Source organism: Sturnira hondurensis, unplaced genomic scaffold, assembly GCF_014824575.4.
Source record: "Sturnira hondurensis isolate 20B ecotype Veracruz unplaced genomic scaffold, ASM1482457v3 Scaffold0022215, whole genome shotgun sequence".
In the NCBI taxonomy this organism is placed as follows: Eukaryota; Metazoa; Chordata; class Mammalia; order Chiroptera; family Phyllostomidae; genus Sturnira; species Sturnira hondurensis.
Genome location: NW_028094846.1, coordinates 9,069,613 through 9,086,089, shown reverse-complemented (window position 1 = coordinate 9,086,089; position 16,477 = coordinate 9,069,613). Strand labels below are relative to the sequence as shown.

Sequence of the window (16,477 nt, the reverse complement as noted above, 5' to 3'; positions counted from 1 at the left end):
CTTTATTCTGTGCCATTTGAATGACTGAGATGGTGTATATGAAAGCACTTTGAGGAAAAGTGTCAAATGTACTATAACTGTGAGGTTGTGTTAGTGATGTCTATTGGCAGTGAAACCAGTTGGCTACAGGCTGACGGACACACAGACTCTACGTGTGGGGGCCCTGAGATTGCAGACGGCCCTGCAGTGTGTCCCCTCTGCGACAGCAGTCCCTCTGTGCTGTGGCGTTCATGAACATGAAACTGCTCACTGACTACCTGCAGGCACAGTAAGTATTTCACTAGATTGTAGCTCAGTGCTAACAACTCCAGAAAACTAGGGACCAACGTTCTGGTTTAATCATAAGCATCAAAAATAGCAATGGGTCCTCATTCCAGAACAGGGGAGCTCTTACAGGGACCTCCACTCCAGAAGGAGGCCCTCCTGGTTCACTGCACCTCAGTTGTTAGAGCCCAGCCGTGGGGGGAGCAGATGCATACCTGTGGATGTGGGCGGCGTCCTTTTTCACCTGTGTCCTGCGTGGGGTTCTTTGTTTCTGTTTTGAGGGGCCGGGGGTGAGAGGAGGAGCTCGGATGGCTGTAGGTCTGGTGTGTGTTGGACGTTAACCTGTAGGGCTTCCTGCTAGCTGCAAATGAGCTTGACATTCATCGATTGTGCTTACCTCTTTTCTAAGAAGAGTAGCTGAGCGGAGCTTCCTGCGAGACTAAATCACCCGGGAGTGAACTGCGTTGGTGGTCACCACTGCCGGGCTCTGTCCCCGCCCTGCAGGAGCTCACACTGGGCTGCCAGCGTTGTCTACAGCTTCTTTCCTGATTTGGCTTCTGGGTTCGCCGTCACGCTTGCATTGGTTTGAGGCCCGCCTCGGCCCTCAGCACGCACGTGCAGTCCTCCTCGCGCAGCTGGGTCCCCAGACACGCGTCCCTTACGTGTTTTTGAAAGCTCTCCAGCTGCCTGCGTCGCCGTCTCAGTGTCTGTCGAGCCAGGGGCTCCGGTCTTTTGTAAACGCCTGATGCAGTCTGAGATGCGTGGGCACAGGCGGAAAGGCAGCCACAAGGGCCCCTGACGACCCGGGGAAATGGCTGCTGGCCCTCGTCTAGGTGGGAGGAAGGCCGTGGCTGGTTCTAAACCCTCTCCCGCTGGTGACAGGATAGAGGTGTGTTTGGGGCAGAGCCAGTTCTGCAACTCCCAGACTTAGAAAAACAACAACAAACTCATGTAAGGCTTGCTTTTTTAAAGCAGGCCAGTGGTGCCTGGAGTAACAATTACAGGCACCTGCCCTGTTACCGCCCGCCCCTGCCTGTCCAGCTGCATCACTGGGGCTCAGGGCTGCACCTGCTGCAGAGCAGCCCCCCAGGGGCTGGCTTAGCACCAGCCTGTCTGGTGTGAAGTGTAGCGCACTGTCCAGAAACACGAGTCTCTGCTCTGGTTCTGCTGGTTTTCATGCCACCAGCCGAGGTGTATGTGCTATCTTGAGATGCTGTGTGCAGAGTGACATGACTCAGTGTCCTAGATCCAAGGGACAGGATGGTGGGAAAGGCCTCACGCTGTGATGATCAGGGTGAGAAGGCCCCGTGCTTCTCCCCCGGGGAGGAGGTCTGGGTTGGTCATCTGGTTTCCAGGCTGGCTCACGAGGGGCGGCGATCACTCCAGAGCATGTGCCTTCGGAGATGGGTCTGTGTGTGTGTTGCAGAGGAGAAGACTCGTCAGCTGGGTTGCTGGGGCTTGTTGTTGACCTAGAACCGGTAAAATGAGCGTGATGGGAGGCAGAGGCTCAGAGCCGGGTCAGTGAGAACATGGAAGTTCTTCCCCCCGGGGGGCGCGGACCTGGCCAACCACTGCACTTCTCTCCACCCTGCCTGGTGAGTGGGGGCAGGGCGAATAACTGGACCCTTCCCTTCCTCCTAGTGCACTCACTTGCTCCTGTGTACAGTTATAAATCTGAAATTGTTTACATGTCTGAGCAAATGTACCCTTTGACCTCCTCATTGCTGAGCAACTCGTACACAGGAGGCGGCCCTGTTAACCCTTGGTCACAGATGGTGGGGGAGTGGGTCGCCACACCTGTAGACCCTCTGAGTGAAAGGCCAGGCCCAGCCCCATCCTCAGACATGACCTGCACACACCCTCTGTGTGTCCTTGTCACTGCTCTGGAAGCAGAACATTTCTGGGTCCTACATGTCACTCTGAACTCCTGAGCTGCACACACAGGGCTTGATGCGATGGACACGAGCTGTCAAATGCCAGCAGGGTCTAAGGAAGGAAGTTGGTGGCTTCGGAGCCTTAAGATAGATTTAAGTCATGGATTCAAGCACCATAAGGTTTAGTTGGAAAATGGGACTTCTGGTTAATAGAGTTTTCATATATAAGGATAATTTTCAGCAATTACAACAGCAGCGCAGGTGTGCCAAGTGTTTCCAGGTCACCAGTACGAATCCCAAACCCCGTGTGTGTGGTTCGGCAGCACCTCCGCGTGGGCTGTGAGGGGCAGGGACGCTGAGGGATGTTTCTGGTGGGCGAGGGCCAGAGAAGCCGCCTTCCTCCCTTTTAACAAGCTATTTTTCACAGTGGCCACTGCCTTTGGAGCTCCATCAGGAGAGAGATTGCCCGAGATCTTGAGAAAGCTCCCTGATGAGGCTGTTTGTCCCCCAGAGACACGAGTGCTCAGCAGCTGGCGAGGACAGCACAGTCCTCACCTTGTCGTGACTTAGGCGCCTGTGTGAAAATCCTCCCCTTGGTCTGCAGAGAGGGGACATGTTCCGCACGGACCCTGTCGTCCTGCCCACGAAGACAGGAGGGGGTGGATGAGAGGCGTCGGCAGGTCGTCCTCCGTGGTTGGTGACATGAGGTGTGTTCTGGGTGGAGCCTCCTTTCCTCCTCTGCCGTCGGGTTCTCTACGCCTGTCGATGGAGGGGCCCTGGTGCGTTATGTTCGCTCAGCAGGAACGAGTTTGACTAGGTGGTGGTGGTGGGCCGTCTTGTCCAGGACGAGGCTTCAGTCTTCAAGCTCACCCCGTGCTCTGCCAGAGGCCACGCTCTGCCGGTGCGTGGCGGCACCCAGAGGGCGAGGTCCGGGGGCCTGGCCTTGGGTGCGTGGTGGAGGGACGCAGTGAGACAGTGCGGGGCCTCGCCGAAGACACATCCGTCGTGGGTCACACTGCCGGGGGTGCCAGGTGTGTGTTCTTGATCGTTATTGTAATCTATTTTCAGGTGTTGTTTCCTAATTTAATTCTCTCACCCTGTTGTCTGACTGTGAACTGCTAACAGTGTTAAACTTGATGTAAATAAATGAGGCCCTTGAAGGGGGGAATGCTGTCTGCCTGTTGTCTCACAAGGCTTGCCAACTTGTTTTATTTTAAATAAAGGTTGCAATATTTTATTGGCAATGTAGGTTTTTTGATTGGAGTGTTGCGCCATCGTTCTGACAGGGGCTCCAAGCAGAGTCGTCTCTCTCTGTGTGAAATAGATTTAAGTTCAAGCAGCTGATTGTAGCCGTCACCCCCAGTGCGTCCTTTAGAATGTCCTCTGGGGGGTGAGCACTCACCCTCTGATGGATTCCATTTTTGGAAATGGCCAAAGGCATCATCTGGAGCCCAGCTGGTACCTAAGGTGGGTAACTCTGTGTGTGCGTATGTCTGTCCGTCAGTCTGTCCAGTGGGAGGTGACTGTAAAATGAGACTTAATTCTCTTAAAGCCCATTCTGAGGACAACTGCAAATAAGTTCTAAAAATGGTTTGAGCCAAAGTAGCAGTAAGAGTAAACATAGAACCTCACAGGGAACATTCTACTCTCGTTTGACTTGGTCTTCAGTTTTTCTTTTTTAATGAGGCACTGCCTTTCAAAGCCGTGTTTTCGGTCAGTCCTGGTGGGCTGCATGCAGGTGGCGCCCACTTGCAGGAGCTCCCACCACCTTCCGTCCTCGCCTCCCACCTGCTCTGGTTTCTTTGGGGACCCTGGTCCGAGTCTTCAGGGAAGACACCCCCACTGTGTTCCTCTCCCCCCTGTGTGCCCGAGATGTTTCCCACAGCTGGGGCTGTGGCGCCTGTGGAGGAAATCTGGGTTGTTTGGGAACAAGGCACAAAAGCACAGGAACTGGAGTCGGACTGTCCCGGCTGGTGCCCCCGTTCCTGCCTGGAGCTTGGGGACTCTGCCCGAGCCACCCCCTCTCCGAGTCCCAGCTCTCGTCTTTACCTGGTGATGCAGTCAGCACCTAGGTCAGAGGGGTCAAGATCACACGCAGTGAAGGCCACCCAGTGCTCCGCACGGGGCCTGGCACACGGTGAGTTCTCCAGTGTCCGTGGCCTTGCTGGGGTTCCCAGAACAAAAACGAAGGGGAAGGTGTGGTCGTGGCTTGGGGAACGGTGTCCAGATTGACCGCCTTACCAGGTTCTTACTGTCACCTGAGCACTGGAATAGCTAACTCGGTCCTCACGGCAGCCCCAGGAGGTAAGTGCAGTTGTGCTCACTTTCTCAGAAGCAGCAACGGAGGTGAAACCGGCCTTGCTGGCTCTCCTGGCGTCGCGCAGCCGTGCCTGGGGGGCCGCACCCCAGCCAGGCGTTCGGAGCCATGGTGTTCCGCTGACCGCTGGGTCCCGGGTGTGGGAGGGCTAGGCCTGTGCTCACGACATCATTGGCCATGGCTGGCCACTGCTGAAAGGGTGGCAGCTGAGAGCTGAAGCTGTGGAATGCACCTCTTACTGTATTAGTTCAGAGCTGAGTATGTAGTAGATTCTGGTGGCCTTGTTCCTCCAGAGATGCCCCCGGGGTGTCCAGCCGGCCACCCACAGATGGCTATGAACGCAGCCAACACAAAACTGTAAATTTACTTAAAACACTGCAGTTTTCTTGGTTTTCGTGTTTGTGAATCGTGTGTGGCCCAGAGGCGGCCCAAGGCCGGGCGCCCCGCGGTCACAGTGACGCACCTCGGGCCAAGCCGACTCACCTCCCATGAGTGGTGTGACACTGGGCTCCTTTAATTCACTTATCTGAGCATTTATCGGGGATCTGCTGTGGCTCCAGCCAGGTGCTCCCTGTGAGGACGCGTCACGTGGGGGAGACAGAAGTGTCACTTCTGTGAGGAGGGCTTTAAGTCAGAGGGGACCCTTGAGGCAACGACAGATACAATGACCTGGAATTCAGAAGTGTGGGGGGGGCGGGGAAGGAACCGCACAGAGCACAGTGTGGGCGCGGCTGTGCAGTCCTCAAAACCGACTCTCTCTCTCCAAAGCTGGGGGCGCGGGAGCGACGTTTTCCTGCGGGAGAGCGCTGTGCTGTGGCAGGAAGTCTTTTCCGGACGAGGTGGAAGTCGCCCAGCTCGGCCAAGCCGACTGAAGTGGACACACAGTCCCCCCAGCAGCGCGGTGAGTGCCCACACTCGCTGCATCTCCCCCCCCACCCCGTCCCCATCAGTATTACCTGGCATTTAGAACGTTGCTGAGTGAACAGGATTACAAGGTCTTGTTAAGAAAGTAGGCTGAAGGTTTTAGAAAAATACAAAATTTAATATTTACATATAGCACAGTGATGTCCAGGCTCCTAGCTGAAGAATTTTTTTTAAAAAGCTGCAGGCAACAAACCCTGGCCTGCACTGACATGATCCTAAGAAAGTTACCCTGTACTTGCTCTTCCCCGGCCTGCTCGCAACGTAAGCTGTGCAGCTCCCTCTGCGGACGACCACCTGCGAACCCCGCACCCGGCCCGCAAACCCGAGCTGGGCCCCCATCTGCCACGGGTCGGCAGAACTTTCTTCCCCTTCCCTGTCACAGAGGGTCCTGCCACATGGGGACCCTCACCTAAGTCCAGGCTTCCACGGGCAAGAGCTGAGAGGCTGACAAGCCTGTGGGATGTGTTTCTCCCCCAGGTGGCTGTTGAAGGCACCAGGTGGTTTTAGGAACAGGCTCTGGCTGCTGATTTAAGGCCTCCTGGTTATACACTCCTCGGGTGTGACTGCACCGGCCCCAGGGTCCTGGTGCGGGAAGGAAGGCGGCTTGAGGCAGTTCCCGCCTCGCCCTCAAGGCAAGAAATAGCTAATGCGCTGGGCGATGGACTTGCACCCCTGCGAGGAGAAGCGCTGCTCCTCCTTGGGGACGTACACCATCATCCTGGCGATCTCGTCCAGCGTCTCCTCCGTGTGTGGGAGCCCGCGGCTCAGGAACGCGTCACGCGCGCACAGCCTCACATGACGGTACTCCAGCGGCAGGAAGGGGACAAAGAGGTCGATCAGGTTTTCCGTCACAAGGCGGCTGTGGCCAAAGCCGCTGTCTGAAATGGAGACCGGAGTCACGCGGTGCGCCTGAGCTGGGGCTGCACCCCGCTGGAGCTTCCTGGACCCCAGGGCCCGGGCAAAGCTTGCTCGCACAGCAGCCCCAAGAGGGCTGCCTGGGGCGCTGGGGCCTCTCCGCCATTCTGGGCCCGCTCTGGGGGACAGTGTGCCGAGGCCAACGTGGGACGTGGCACTACCTCCAACTGGAGGCGGAGCCCCGGGGTCCACAGGCCTCCCAGCCCCCATCTGCACCTACAGGGCCGGGGCAAACTCCTCTCTCTCAAAGCAGTTTCAGAAAAGGAGTCCAGCTTTCTGGGTGTGTCCTGTGGCCCCGAGTCCCCTGTCCGCCTCCGAAGCGCTCTAACCTCCGAGGCTTCGGTGGGATACCTGTGGACGCTGCCAGCTCAGCCTGGAGGCGGGGCTCCAAGTGTCCCATGGCGACCTCCTCCCGGGGCCGTCCAGCCCGGAACAGCTCCAGGACCACCTCGTTGATGGCGTCGCCTCCGAGGTTACTGAAAGAGACAGAGCTCGCTGACAGGTCGCATTCTCGTGTTCAGGTTTCAAATGGGTGAGCCGACCACGGAAGCAACCGCACTGCTGCCCGGAAGAACGTCCGCGGAGGGCCTGGGCCTCCCCTCCCCCAGGACATCTTGTCACAACTCCCAGGTCTGTACGAAGAAGACACTGTCCTGCGGCGTCTCCTGTCCTCCCTGCTGCCTTGCTCCCTTCCGACAAGCACTCACTGAGACCCACGGGGTGCTGGGAACGCAGGGATGGGACCGTGAGCTGTGGTTCCCTCTGCTGACTTCCTGTGGGAGGAGGGGCGTGCGTGTGTGTGTCCAGGACAGTACAGCAGGTGCTCGTGTGGGAGCAGCCAAGGCCCAGGGAGGCGGCTTCCGAGCAGTGACCACAGACGTGGGGCAGGCACTCAGGGGCTAGAGTGTGGACACGGGCTCACGGCCCGGAGAGCAGGTGTCAGACTCGGAAGGCTAGGGGGTGGTGTGGTGACCTAGCCTCTTTTGCCCCCTAAGAACGTAAGTCTGGGGCCACGGAGGCGGGACTGAAGAGGCCCGAGTAGTCGCAGAGAGCGGGTCAGGGAGATGGTCCCCGCCGGGAGAGGGCGCAGGCGTGGGAGGTGATGCGGCAGGTTCCGGAAGCACGGCGGGCAGGCAGGAGGGAGGCCCCCTCAAAGAACACCTCGCGGGCCTGGAGCTGCCTGCTGCCCCACCCCCAACAGCAGCTACCGCAGAAGGTGGACACAGAGCTTGGATTTGCACGTGCCTAGTGTTTCTCTAGGAGTGTGACATCATTGGGCAACTGGAATTTTGGGTCAGCAGCACAGGAAAGAGGACTGGGTTGGAGAGAGGAGGAGAAAAGGGGTGAGGAGGGGCCGACAGCCAGCAGAGCTGCCTCCTGGGCCCAGCAGAGGGAGGAGTGGGGACCCAGGGTCTTCAGTCTCTCACCAAGCCCTGGCTGGCTCTCTGAAGCCCTGACGCCCATGAACTCGTGTTTGTCCACTGAGCACGCGTGTGTGTGTCCTGGGGGCCAGGCACAGAGGGGAAGCTGAGTGGCTCTCCCTGCCCGGCAGGTAAGTGGGGGTGGCCAAGTTTGTGGCCAGCCGATCCGGTGCCCCCTTCCCCATCCGTCATTCGAGTTCAACGCCCAGCTCAGCCAGACTTCCCCCAGACTCCTGCCTGCAGGGACGCAGCCACCTCCCCACCCCCCAGGCCTGCCCGGGAAGTCATCTCTGCACATAGCGTTGGCCACACTGCGCCTGCGTCAGCTGAGGTAAGACTTGCCCACAGATTGCCTCATCCTGTTGCCCCCGGGGGCAAAGGCCGTTCCCACAGGCCAGAGGGTGGGCGGGCAGGCAGGGACAGCTCTGTGCGTTTGTCCCCCCTCGCCTCCTGAATTTCTCCTTGTTTGGTCCTGCAGCCAACAGCCCTCACCTTCCTCCATGTCGGGGGCTGCAGCTCAGCCACCCAGACAGAAGCTGGGACCCTTCTCTGCTCCCCCGCCGCTCTCAGGGGCGGCCACGCCAGCACCGACCTGTGTACAGAGGCTGCCTTCCTGGAACACCCCAATCCCCTCTTCATCCTCCCGGGGCACCAGCTGACCGTGGGGTTGGAAGGGCCAGAAGTCCTGGCCTCCAGAGACTTGACCTCTCTCCTGCTCTGGGATAAGACAACATGTCACCTCACCAGCCCGAAGGGACAGGGACACAAAGGCCTTTTCAGAAACCTTGACCCTACGTGCTAGAAGAACAGATGAAAACCTGACTCAGTCATTAGTCTGGGAGTCTTCATTTCCTCGTTTGTGAAACAAGACCTGCATCGGACAATGTAAGACGCCCTGGGCGATGACCTGGCCTGCATTTCCAGGTGTATTCTCTGGCTGGGCCCTGGGGGACCGTCCTTTCTGCCTCCTCTCTTCCGGACAGCAGCCCAGGCAAACAGCGCCACATCCAGAGTGCCCCGCTCCTGCCCTGCGGCCGCCTGGAGCCTCCCCCACTGGGTGGGCGAAGTGGTCAGTGTTAGTTTTCTGGCCCAGAGGGAGGCCTGGGGCCTTCCTGCCCCACCTCACCAGCTGGTGGCGGCTCTTCAGGGTGAAAGTGCTGTGACTTGCTCACATCTCAGTGGTTTGAGTCAGCTGTACTTTTCTCCCAAACACACTCTCCACCCCACATTCTGGAAAGCAAGGCCAGAACTTGCTGAAAAGAAAAAAAAAACACAAGCCAAAAATGGGGCCACGGTGCTGTCACCCATGGCGCTGAGCCTGGATGGTTCTGGCAGGTGCCAAGGAGGTCATACAGGCCCTCTCTGTCCCCAAAGGAGCTGAGGGAAGGCCTCACCTTCCCAGTTTCTGCCCATAACAGCAGCCTTCCACCCTGCACACAGCTGCTCAGAGCTTGCTTCTTCTTCACTAGACTGGGTGCTGCGTGACTCCTCAGTTGCTCAATAAAGCCAATTAGCTCTTCAAATGCATGCGATTGAATTTTTGTTCTTTAATAGATTCAGTACGCTGTCTTCCCCAGCCATCTGAGGGTGGGGTGGCTCTGGCGCCCCCCGGAGCCGCATCCTTACATCCCTGCCCCAGGTGTGGTGCCCTCCTCCCCGTCCAGTGACCTCAGTGCGCAGAGTCTGGGTCACTGGGGGAAAGGGCAGCACTGGAGGGAATGAGGGCTCTGCTGGTGGTGTGGGTTGAGGCCAAAGCACTACAAAGGCAAACATTTGTCCAGAGAGAGCAGGGCCACTGGGTCGCATCAGGACGTCCTGGCAGCGGTGCTGAGAACTGGGCCGAGCCCAGGTGCGGGGAGGCTCAGCCTCAGCCAAGCGTGCTCAGAGGGAGGGGAGAACTAGCCCCCAGCCAAGTCATCGCAGCAGGGGGGAGCGCTGGGCCTCCCTGGCCTCTGCACACCCCACAGTCAGCACCCCAGAGCTGCCCGTACAGACCAGGAAGGCTCTGCCACCAACACACCGAAACCTCAACTGGCGACTGCTTAAAACCGGCCCCACCTTGTCTTGTGGGAACAGAAGGAAATGGGCTCCTCCCCTTGGCACTCTCCAGCCCTGGGTGAAAAGCCAGACCCATCTGCACAGAGTGTGCCCTAAAGTGGGGGAAAACCCCAACTCGCAGGTTCTGACCTGTGGAGGGGGAGGGAGGGACTGGTTTGCCTTCCACTCTGAGTGCAAGAAGCTGCTTGTGAAGCTTTCGGGTCGAGCCAGCAGGGACCCGGAATGACAGACTTGGGTGGCACACTCCCAGTTGGAGCCTCCCCAGAGTGACAGGGCTGGACAGGCTGGTTTCTAAGGCTGCTTTCCGCAGAGCCCTTTCCAGAGCCCAGGGCACACAGCTGAACGAAACAGGAAAGGCCCTGCGTGGTGGGAGCCAGGGCGCACTGTCTGCTCGGTGTATAATCCCCTGGTTGTCCAGCCAGGGGCTCCTCATGATTAGAGACCCAGACCCTCCGCTGTTAGAGAGAGCGCACACCAGGCTGGCCCTGATGGGAGACGACTTGCCTGCCAACTGGGCCCATGTTCAGGATTTTCGAGAGCAGTTTGTACTCGATTTTCAACTAATTTGCTCACTTGAAAACTTAATGCCCTTCTAAGAGGGGACTCCGTGTGTGAGCTGCAATTTGGCTGATACCACCAAGCTGGAGAAATCAGGACAGTCTGAGACTGGCATGATGATGGAGATCAATGGAACAGAGCAGGGAACCCAGAAATGGACCCACGCATATGTGGTCAATTCATACATGACAAAAGAACCAAGAATACATAGGCGCAATCTCATCAATAAATAGCGTTAGGGACCCTGACGGTCCCATGTGGAGACACAGAACTAGAGCTTGTCCTGACCCCCCCCCACACACACACGGCTCAGACGGACTGGACATGTGAACTCCAGCAGCACTCCCAGCAGCAAACCTGGGCAGTGAGCGCCTCAATACTGGTCTTGGCGATTGATTTCTTTAGAATCTGGCACCAAAGACTAAATACAAGGAGCAAAAATAAACAAATGGGACCTCAACCTCCAAAAGCTTCTGTACAAAAGGAACCTTCAACAAAAGGAAAGGCAACCCGCTAAATGGTAGACAACACCTGCATAAGGGTTAATGTCCTGACTAGAGGGAGGATTAGTAACCCGATACCAGAGCAAACAAAACCCCTCAAACAACCAGGTTAAAAAATGGGCAGAGGAAATAGATACTTTTCCAGAGAGGACATACCAGTGACCAACAGGTACGTGGAAAGACGCCCAACATCGTCCCTCATCAGGGCAAGATGCAAACTGAAACGATGAGATACGTCAACGCCCCGGCTAGAGCGGTGCTGACGAGGTTGTGGGTGGGTGGGGGGGGGCTGCTGCAGCCACCACGGGAAACAGTGTGGAGACTCCTCCAAAAATTAAAAACAGAACCATCACCCGATCCAGCAAGTTTATCCACTTCCGCGTATCTATCCGGAGAAAATGAAAACACCAGCCTGAAAGAACACCCTCGCCCCCCAGGCTCACTGCAGCGTCATGTACAACCGCCAAGATACCGAAACCAGCCATGTCCATTGACCCATGAGTGACTGAATGCAGTCTAGAACAATGAGATACTCTTCAGCCGTAAGATAACAATACAATTCTGCCATTTGCAGCAACACGGATTTCACACTGAGTGAAATAAGGCAGAAAAAGACAGTATGTAGTTTCATAGGCTGAATCTAAAAAATCAAAACCCAAGCTCACAGATAGAGAGACCAGCCTTGGGGATGGCCAGAGGCGACGAGCGGAGTCGGCGGGAGAAATGGGTGAAGGGGGTCAAAGGGCCCAGATTTCCAGCCATAAAAAAGCAGCCCTGGGGATGAACTGCTCAGCACGGTGACTAGTCAATACTGAACCGCAGATCTGAACATTGCTGAGAGATCTGAAAAGTTCTCATCACAAGGAAAGTTCTGTAACTGTGTACGGCACCAGGTGCTAACTAGGCTTAGTACACATTCCGTGACTCAGACAGACCTTGGAGACCCCGGCTCTCGTCCCAGACCACCGGGACAGAGTGGCCATAACCTCCTGGCTGGTGGGGAGTCTTGCCTTCAGTTTGTGAAACACCCAACACCTGTGGTGCAGCGCAGGCAGGCAGTGAGCCTCCACGGGGAGGCCAGGGCATCCGCTCTTCCCCTGGCTGGGCCTCAGAGGTAGTTAGCAGGCTGGGCCACAGGTGTGGGCGGTGATCACAGTCCTTCACGAGTGCCCCGGGGGGAGAATCAGCCCCCCTCCCCCGACCCCTGCTCCACCCCAAGCTTGCGTGTTCCCTGCAGAAGCTGCTGTTGGTTTCCCTGGTGGCAAAGCGCCCCCAGCCCAGAGGCCTTGGGAGCTGTCTCCCGCCTGCGGCAACAGCCCCCAGGCCAGGCACGCACAGCACAGCATCCCCACAGGACAGAGGTTCCTCCCCTCCCCTTGCCCGGCCCTCCCGTTTTTCCCTCAGACCTCACCAGAGAAAAAGAAAGATGGTTCTCGGGGCCCCGGCCCCGTGGTTCTCAGGGGCCCGGCGTTCCAGGTGCGACCCGAGGGCCTCCAGTAGTGCTGGGTGCAGCTTCTCGGCCTCGTCAAACACGAACAGGGTCTGGTGGCAGCCCTCCTGCGTCTTCCTCACCTGCTCCAGCAGCTGCTCCTGCTCGGGACACAGGGAGCTGCTGGGGAGCCCTGGGAGGCGTACGCCCGGTGCCCCCAGCCAGGAGGGCCCTGGTGAGGTGCCCGCAGTGCCTTGCCTGGGGGTGGGGGTGGGGGTGGGGGTGGGGCCAGGGCAGCCGCCCCGAGCTCTCTCCCCAGGTGATTCTCCTGCAGCCCGAGGTTTGAAAGCCAATGAGGTGGAGTGAGCCTGGGAGCAGGAGAGGGCCTGTTCCAGCCCCTCCAGGATGAGGTCCCAGAACTGGTGGCCAGTACCCCCTCCCCGGGGGAAAGGGGTCAGTCAGGCTCTAATAAGAGGGAATAGGTAGAGACGGGCTCAGGTTCCCAGAGGCGGCCACAGTTCCTTCTTGAACTTCTAGGAGCGGAGCACCCAATGGGCCGAGAACTCAGGGAGAAGCCGGGGAGGACCTGTCTGGGACCAGCCACCTTGGGACTGGGGTTCCCCATACGGGCAAGATAGCCCTGTGTTGAAGAGATGCTGCCTTTGGGGGTTCACCAGAACAGGGCAGGCTCTGCCCTGGGATGGGGTGGTCTCAGCACAGCCACACTCCCTGTCCGGGTGCAGCCCCGTTGCTGGGTCACATGGGTCAGTGTGTGTCTGGCATTTTCCACAGTGGGGATGTGGAGACCCAGTTTTGCCACCAACAAAGACGGCTGGGTCTGGCTGGGAAGGCCTGGCTGACCAGCTGCCTGCTCTTAGGGCACTTCACCCTACCGCTGCTGGCCAAGGCCACCTCGAAACCACCGGGTGACTCAGTCTGTCCGCAGATGCTTACTAATCACCCCAGGCTGTCCCTCTCCAAACGCTGGAACTGAAAGCCAGACAGGACACAATCGCCTCTGTCAGGTTGCAGGGGGACAGTCACTGTCCAGCCTCCTTTAGGTACTACATCTCAGTGGGGGAGACCCCAACTAAGAGCCTCAAAGCCGGTTTTTGTCCAATTGTTGGCCTGTAATGAGCATCACTTACTGTAGGCCTTCTTCAGAGAAACGGGACATGCGACTTCTGTCCCATATAATTGTACAGAACAGCTTGTCTGCAGGAAGAACGCGGATGCCAACGGCTTCTCCCCGCGTGGGGACGTTATGGCCGGGTCTTGGCCCCCTTCTGCCCCGCACTCCCTGTGGCCCTCCCCCCACCACCGTCACAGGAAATGACACACGGCCTCTCTGTGTAGGCTCAGCGTCTGGCCTGTTGTGTGCGGGTGGCCAGGAGCCGGCGCTTGGGGACAAGTGGTGTTCAGAACACGCCTTTCCTCCACGTGATCTCGGCTGCCTTTGTGTGGGGTGGATGTGTCTGTGGGCCACAGGTCCTGCCGGAATGGCCCCATCTCCCACCCCCAACCCCCAACCCCCACTCTCAGCATGGAGGGACGCCCTGTCCCCGTCCAGCCCAGCCCAGCTCCGCCTCACCTTGTACAGATCCACCAGACGGGGGTGAGGGAAGTGGAGCATGGTGGTGAACACCTGGACACAGTCGCTCCTCAGCCCATCCCGGTACAGGTTCTCTGCCAGCATCTGGGCCACGAAGTTCTTGCCGGTGCCAGACCAGCCGTGGAACGACAGAGCCAGGACTTTGTCCGGCTGGGTCAGCGCCAAGTAGTCCCTCACGGTGGTCAGGACCAGCTCCCGGGCCAGATGCTGGCCATGCAGCCGCAAGCTCAGGTCCGACTGCAGGCCTGTGGGTTGGGGAGAAGCGGCCGCAGTGAGAGGGAAGCACAGCGAAGGCCCCCGCAGACTCGGCCACAGCCCAGGGAGGAACATCGAGACGGGGCGCTCCTGAATGTCACTGAGTGAGGGGATCCTTATCCATCCCACGTGGCCCCGAAGTGAGCCAGTGCAGTGGGCAGACCTGGCAGCAGGAGGCGCCAGGGGGCTGTTTTCTGCAGAGCTTGAGAAATCCCAGATTCCTCAGGGAGAATGAGTCGCCCCGCTCCAAAGGCCCCGAACCCCGCAGAACGGCCGGCAGAGGCCGGTTTAGAGGAGGGACTCTGCCCCCCATGCCCACGAGGCTGCTCCCTCCCGGAAGTTTCAGGGCTCCCACGGATACTTCATGGATGTGCCCTCACTTCACCTGTTTTAATTCAATTCAGCACACCTGTTGAGGGCAGCCGGCGTCTGCTCTGCCTCACAGCCACGAGGCTGCAGGGTTTGGAGACAGTGGCTGGGAGCCAGCGTGTGCTGCCCCCTGCCGGCAGAATGATGGTAGGTCCTTGCACCCCAGCCATTCGCCCTGGACTGCCCCCCTCCCCCACGGATCTCCGGCCACTGAGGGCGTGCAAGTCCCAACCTGTGAGGTTGTTGGAGATCCTGCAGTCCCCGCTGGCGCAGCAATCCTGGAAGCTGCAGTACCACGTGGTCAGGATGTCCAGGTACTGCTGGCCCAGAAGAGGAAGGCTCCAGGCTGGAGAGGGAGGTGCGGTGAGGCAGGGACAGAGCCTGGGGCCAAGAGGGAGCCCGGCTCCCTGCCCCTGGCGGTTCTTCCGGTTCTTCCAGGCCTCTGGCCCCCTCCCTCCAGGGTCACTCCTCTCAGTTCCTCCCTGCGCCTCCCTTGAGTCTTGCCAGGGAATGGGCACCAGTGGACGCCACTGGCTTCACGGAAGCAGAGGGCTTTGCTATTTTACTCGACAAACAGGCCTCCGGCGCCGCGCCGTGCGGCAGTGCCAGCAGCCCATCCCTGCCTGCGAGCCGTTGCAGGCTGCAGTCTAGTCCGGTGGCCGCGGGTAGCCGTTCTTCCTGCATGCTCTGGATTCCAAAACCATCTGATCACAGCTGAGCCCAAAGGCCTCTCAATTCTTTTGTCAAACGCCAGTTTGAATATACCCAGCACTGGCGAAAACAAGACGACACACAAACCACTGGCTGGAAGTTGGAAATCTTTAGATGTAAACGAGACGTTTAGAGCCCCATTATAGAATCGCCATTGCATACTATTCCTGGACCTAGAATCGTGGGCACAGACCACAAGCCCGAGATCATCTGGTCCACGACAGTGAGGGGGCTGCCTTGTCACACAACTTGTCAGTGACAAGCGGGAACCAGAACTCAGGTCTGGGACTCCAAGCCCGGGCTCTCTCCCTCCTTCAGCAACAGAGGAGACAAAGGGACTGGGGGGGGGGGGGGGAGGGGTCCAACGGGGACTTGAAGCCCTGGAGGTGTGAGCTGTGTGGAGGGGTCAGGAACGAGCCACGAAGGGGTGGGCCGCCAGGCCCGTCCTCCGAATGAGCCGGCCACACCAAGGGATGGGGCCGCTAGGACGGGGCTTCGGGCAGCGCGGCAGAGCTGGCCGCCAAGGCGCTTGCTTTGGGGAGGGGGGTCCGGGGGCGACAGTCCCAGGCAGGAGAGAGCCTCACAGCTGCGTTTACCCAGGGGGGTCTTACCCAGCGGGGACTTCCCGTCCTGCCCGCAGGTCGCAGGCCACACGCGGCAGCTGAAGAGTGCCCAGTACCGTCTGGAGAGGGCTACGGCCGCCCTCAGCTGCTCCTGCAGGTCCTGGAAGGCTGGCCAGGCCGTCCCGGAGCCCGGCTCCTCGGCCGCCTCCCCGGGCCCGGCGGGGCTGCGGTGCCCCAGTGTGCCCGGGAGCGGCGGCAGCAGCAGCAGCAGGACCCAGGGCCAGAGCGGGCGCCGCGGGTTCCGAGGCATAGCCGGCCGGCTGCTGCTTCTGGGGCCGGAGTCCGGCCTCCCCGGCGGCTTAAATACTGCCGGGCGGGCACCTGGGCTCCGGTGGCCCCCGGATTGGCGTTGCCACGGGAACACCAGCCCCACGTGACCAGGGCGAGGTGGAACGAAACCCGGGCTGCGTCCTGCTGGCCGCGCCTATTCTGGGCGGACGGTGGGTGCGAAGGTGAAGTCCTGAAGTCAGGGCCGAAAAGGCCACTGACATCACCCTGCTGTTATTTCGGGCAGTCCCGGTGGCCCACGCGCGGTCTACCAAACAGGGGCGCCCTCTGGGCCCGGCCTGTGTCCGAGGCACCACCGTGGGTGGGCCAGCGGGCAGCTGCTGGAGGCGGGCGGGAGGGGCATGGGCGGGAGGGGC

General features: G+C 59.2%; 2 protein-coding genes across 3 annotated transcripts; one reads left to right on the top strand and one right to left on the bottom strand.

Annotated features, from left to right (window-relative positions):
- Nucleotides 1-5,476: 5,476 nt before the first annotated feature.
- TOR3A (torsin family 3 member A) lies at nt 5,477-16,128 on the bottom strand. Of its 2 annotated transcripts, none has more exons than XM_037035222.1 (6): nt 15,807-16,128; nt 14,732-14,845; nt 13,855-14,120; nt 12,246-12,424; nt 6,646-6,770; nt 5,477-6,257 (listed from the first exon to the last, which is right to left on the bottom strand). In XM_037035222.1, exons 1-6 carry the CDS (start codon nt 16,081-16,083, stop codon nt 6,007-6,009), a joined length of 1,212 nt encoding a protein of 403 aa, XP_036891117.1. In that variant the 5' UTR covers nt 16,084-16,128; the 3' UTR covers nt 5,477-6,006. The 2 variants fall into 2 exon arrangements, with proteins under 2 accessions (XP_036891117.1, XP_036891118.1); XM_037035223.1 differs by having other exon boundaries at nt 15,822-16,125.
- LOC118979210 (calpain-15-like) lies at nt 6,770-8,524 on the top strand. Its single transcript, XM_037035224.1, has 3 exons — nt 6,770-6,924; nt 7,847-8,046; nt 8,194-8,524. The coding sequence occupies exons 1-3, from the start codon at nt 6,823-6,825 to the stop codon at nt 8,372-8,374; spliced, it is 483 nt and encodes a 160-aa protein (XP_036891119.1). The 5' UTR covers nt 6,770-6,822; the 3' UTR covers nt 8,375-8,524.
- Nucleotides 16,129-16,477: the final 349 nt, after the last annotated feature.

Coding starts and splice junctions, on each gene's coding strand:
- LOC118979210 (XM_037035224.1), top strand. CDS start 6,823: ATGGGTGAGCCGACCACGGAAGCAACCGCACTGCTGCCCGGAAGAACG. Junction 6,925..7,846: donor CATCTTGTCACAACTCCCAG/GTCTGTACGAAG, acceptor CCTGCCCGGCAG/GTAAGTGGGGGTGGCCAAGT. Junction 8,047..8,193: donor CTGCGCCTGCGTCAGCTGAG/GTAAGACTTGCC, acceptor TTGGTCCTGCAG/CCAACAGCCCTCACCTTCCT.
- TOR3A (XM_037035222.1), bottom strand. CDS start 16,083: ATGCCTCGGAACCCGCGGCGCCCGCTCTGGCCCTGGGTCCTGCTGCTG. Junction 6,771..12,245: donor ACCATCTTTCTTTTTCTCTG/GTGAGGTCTGAG, acceptor TGTCTCTTTCAG/TAACCTCGGAGGCGACGCCA. Junction 6,258..6,645: donor TGAGCTGGCAGCGTCCACAG/GTATCCCACCGA, acceptor TCTCCATTTCAG/ACAGCGGCTTTGGCCACAGC.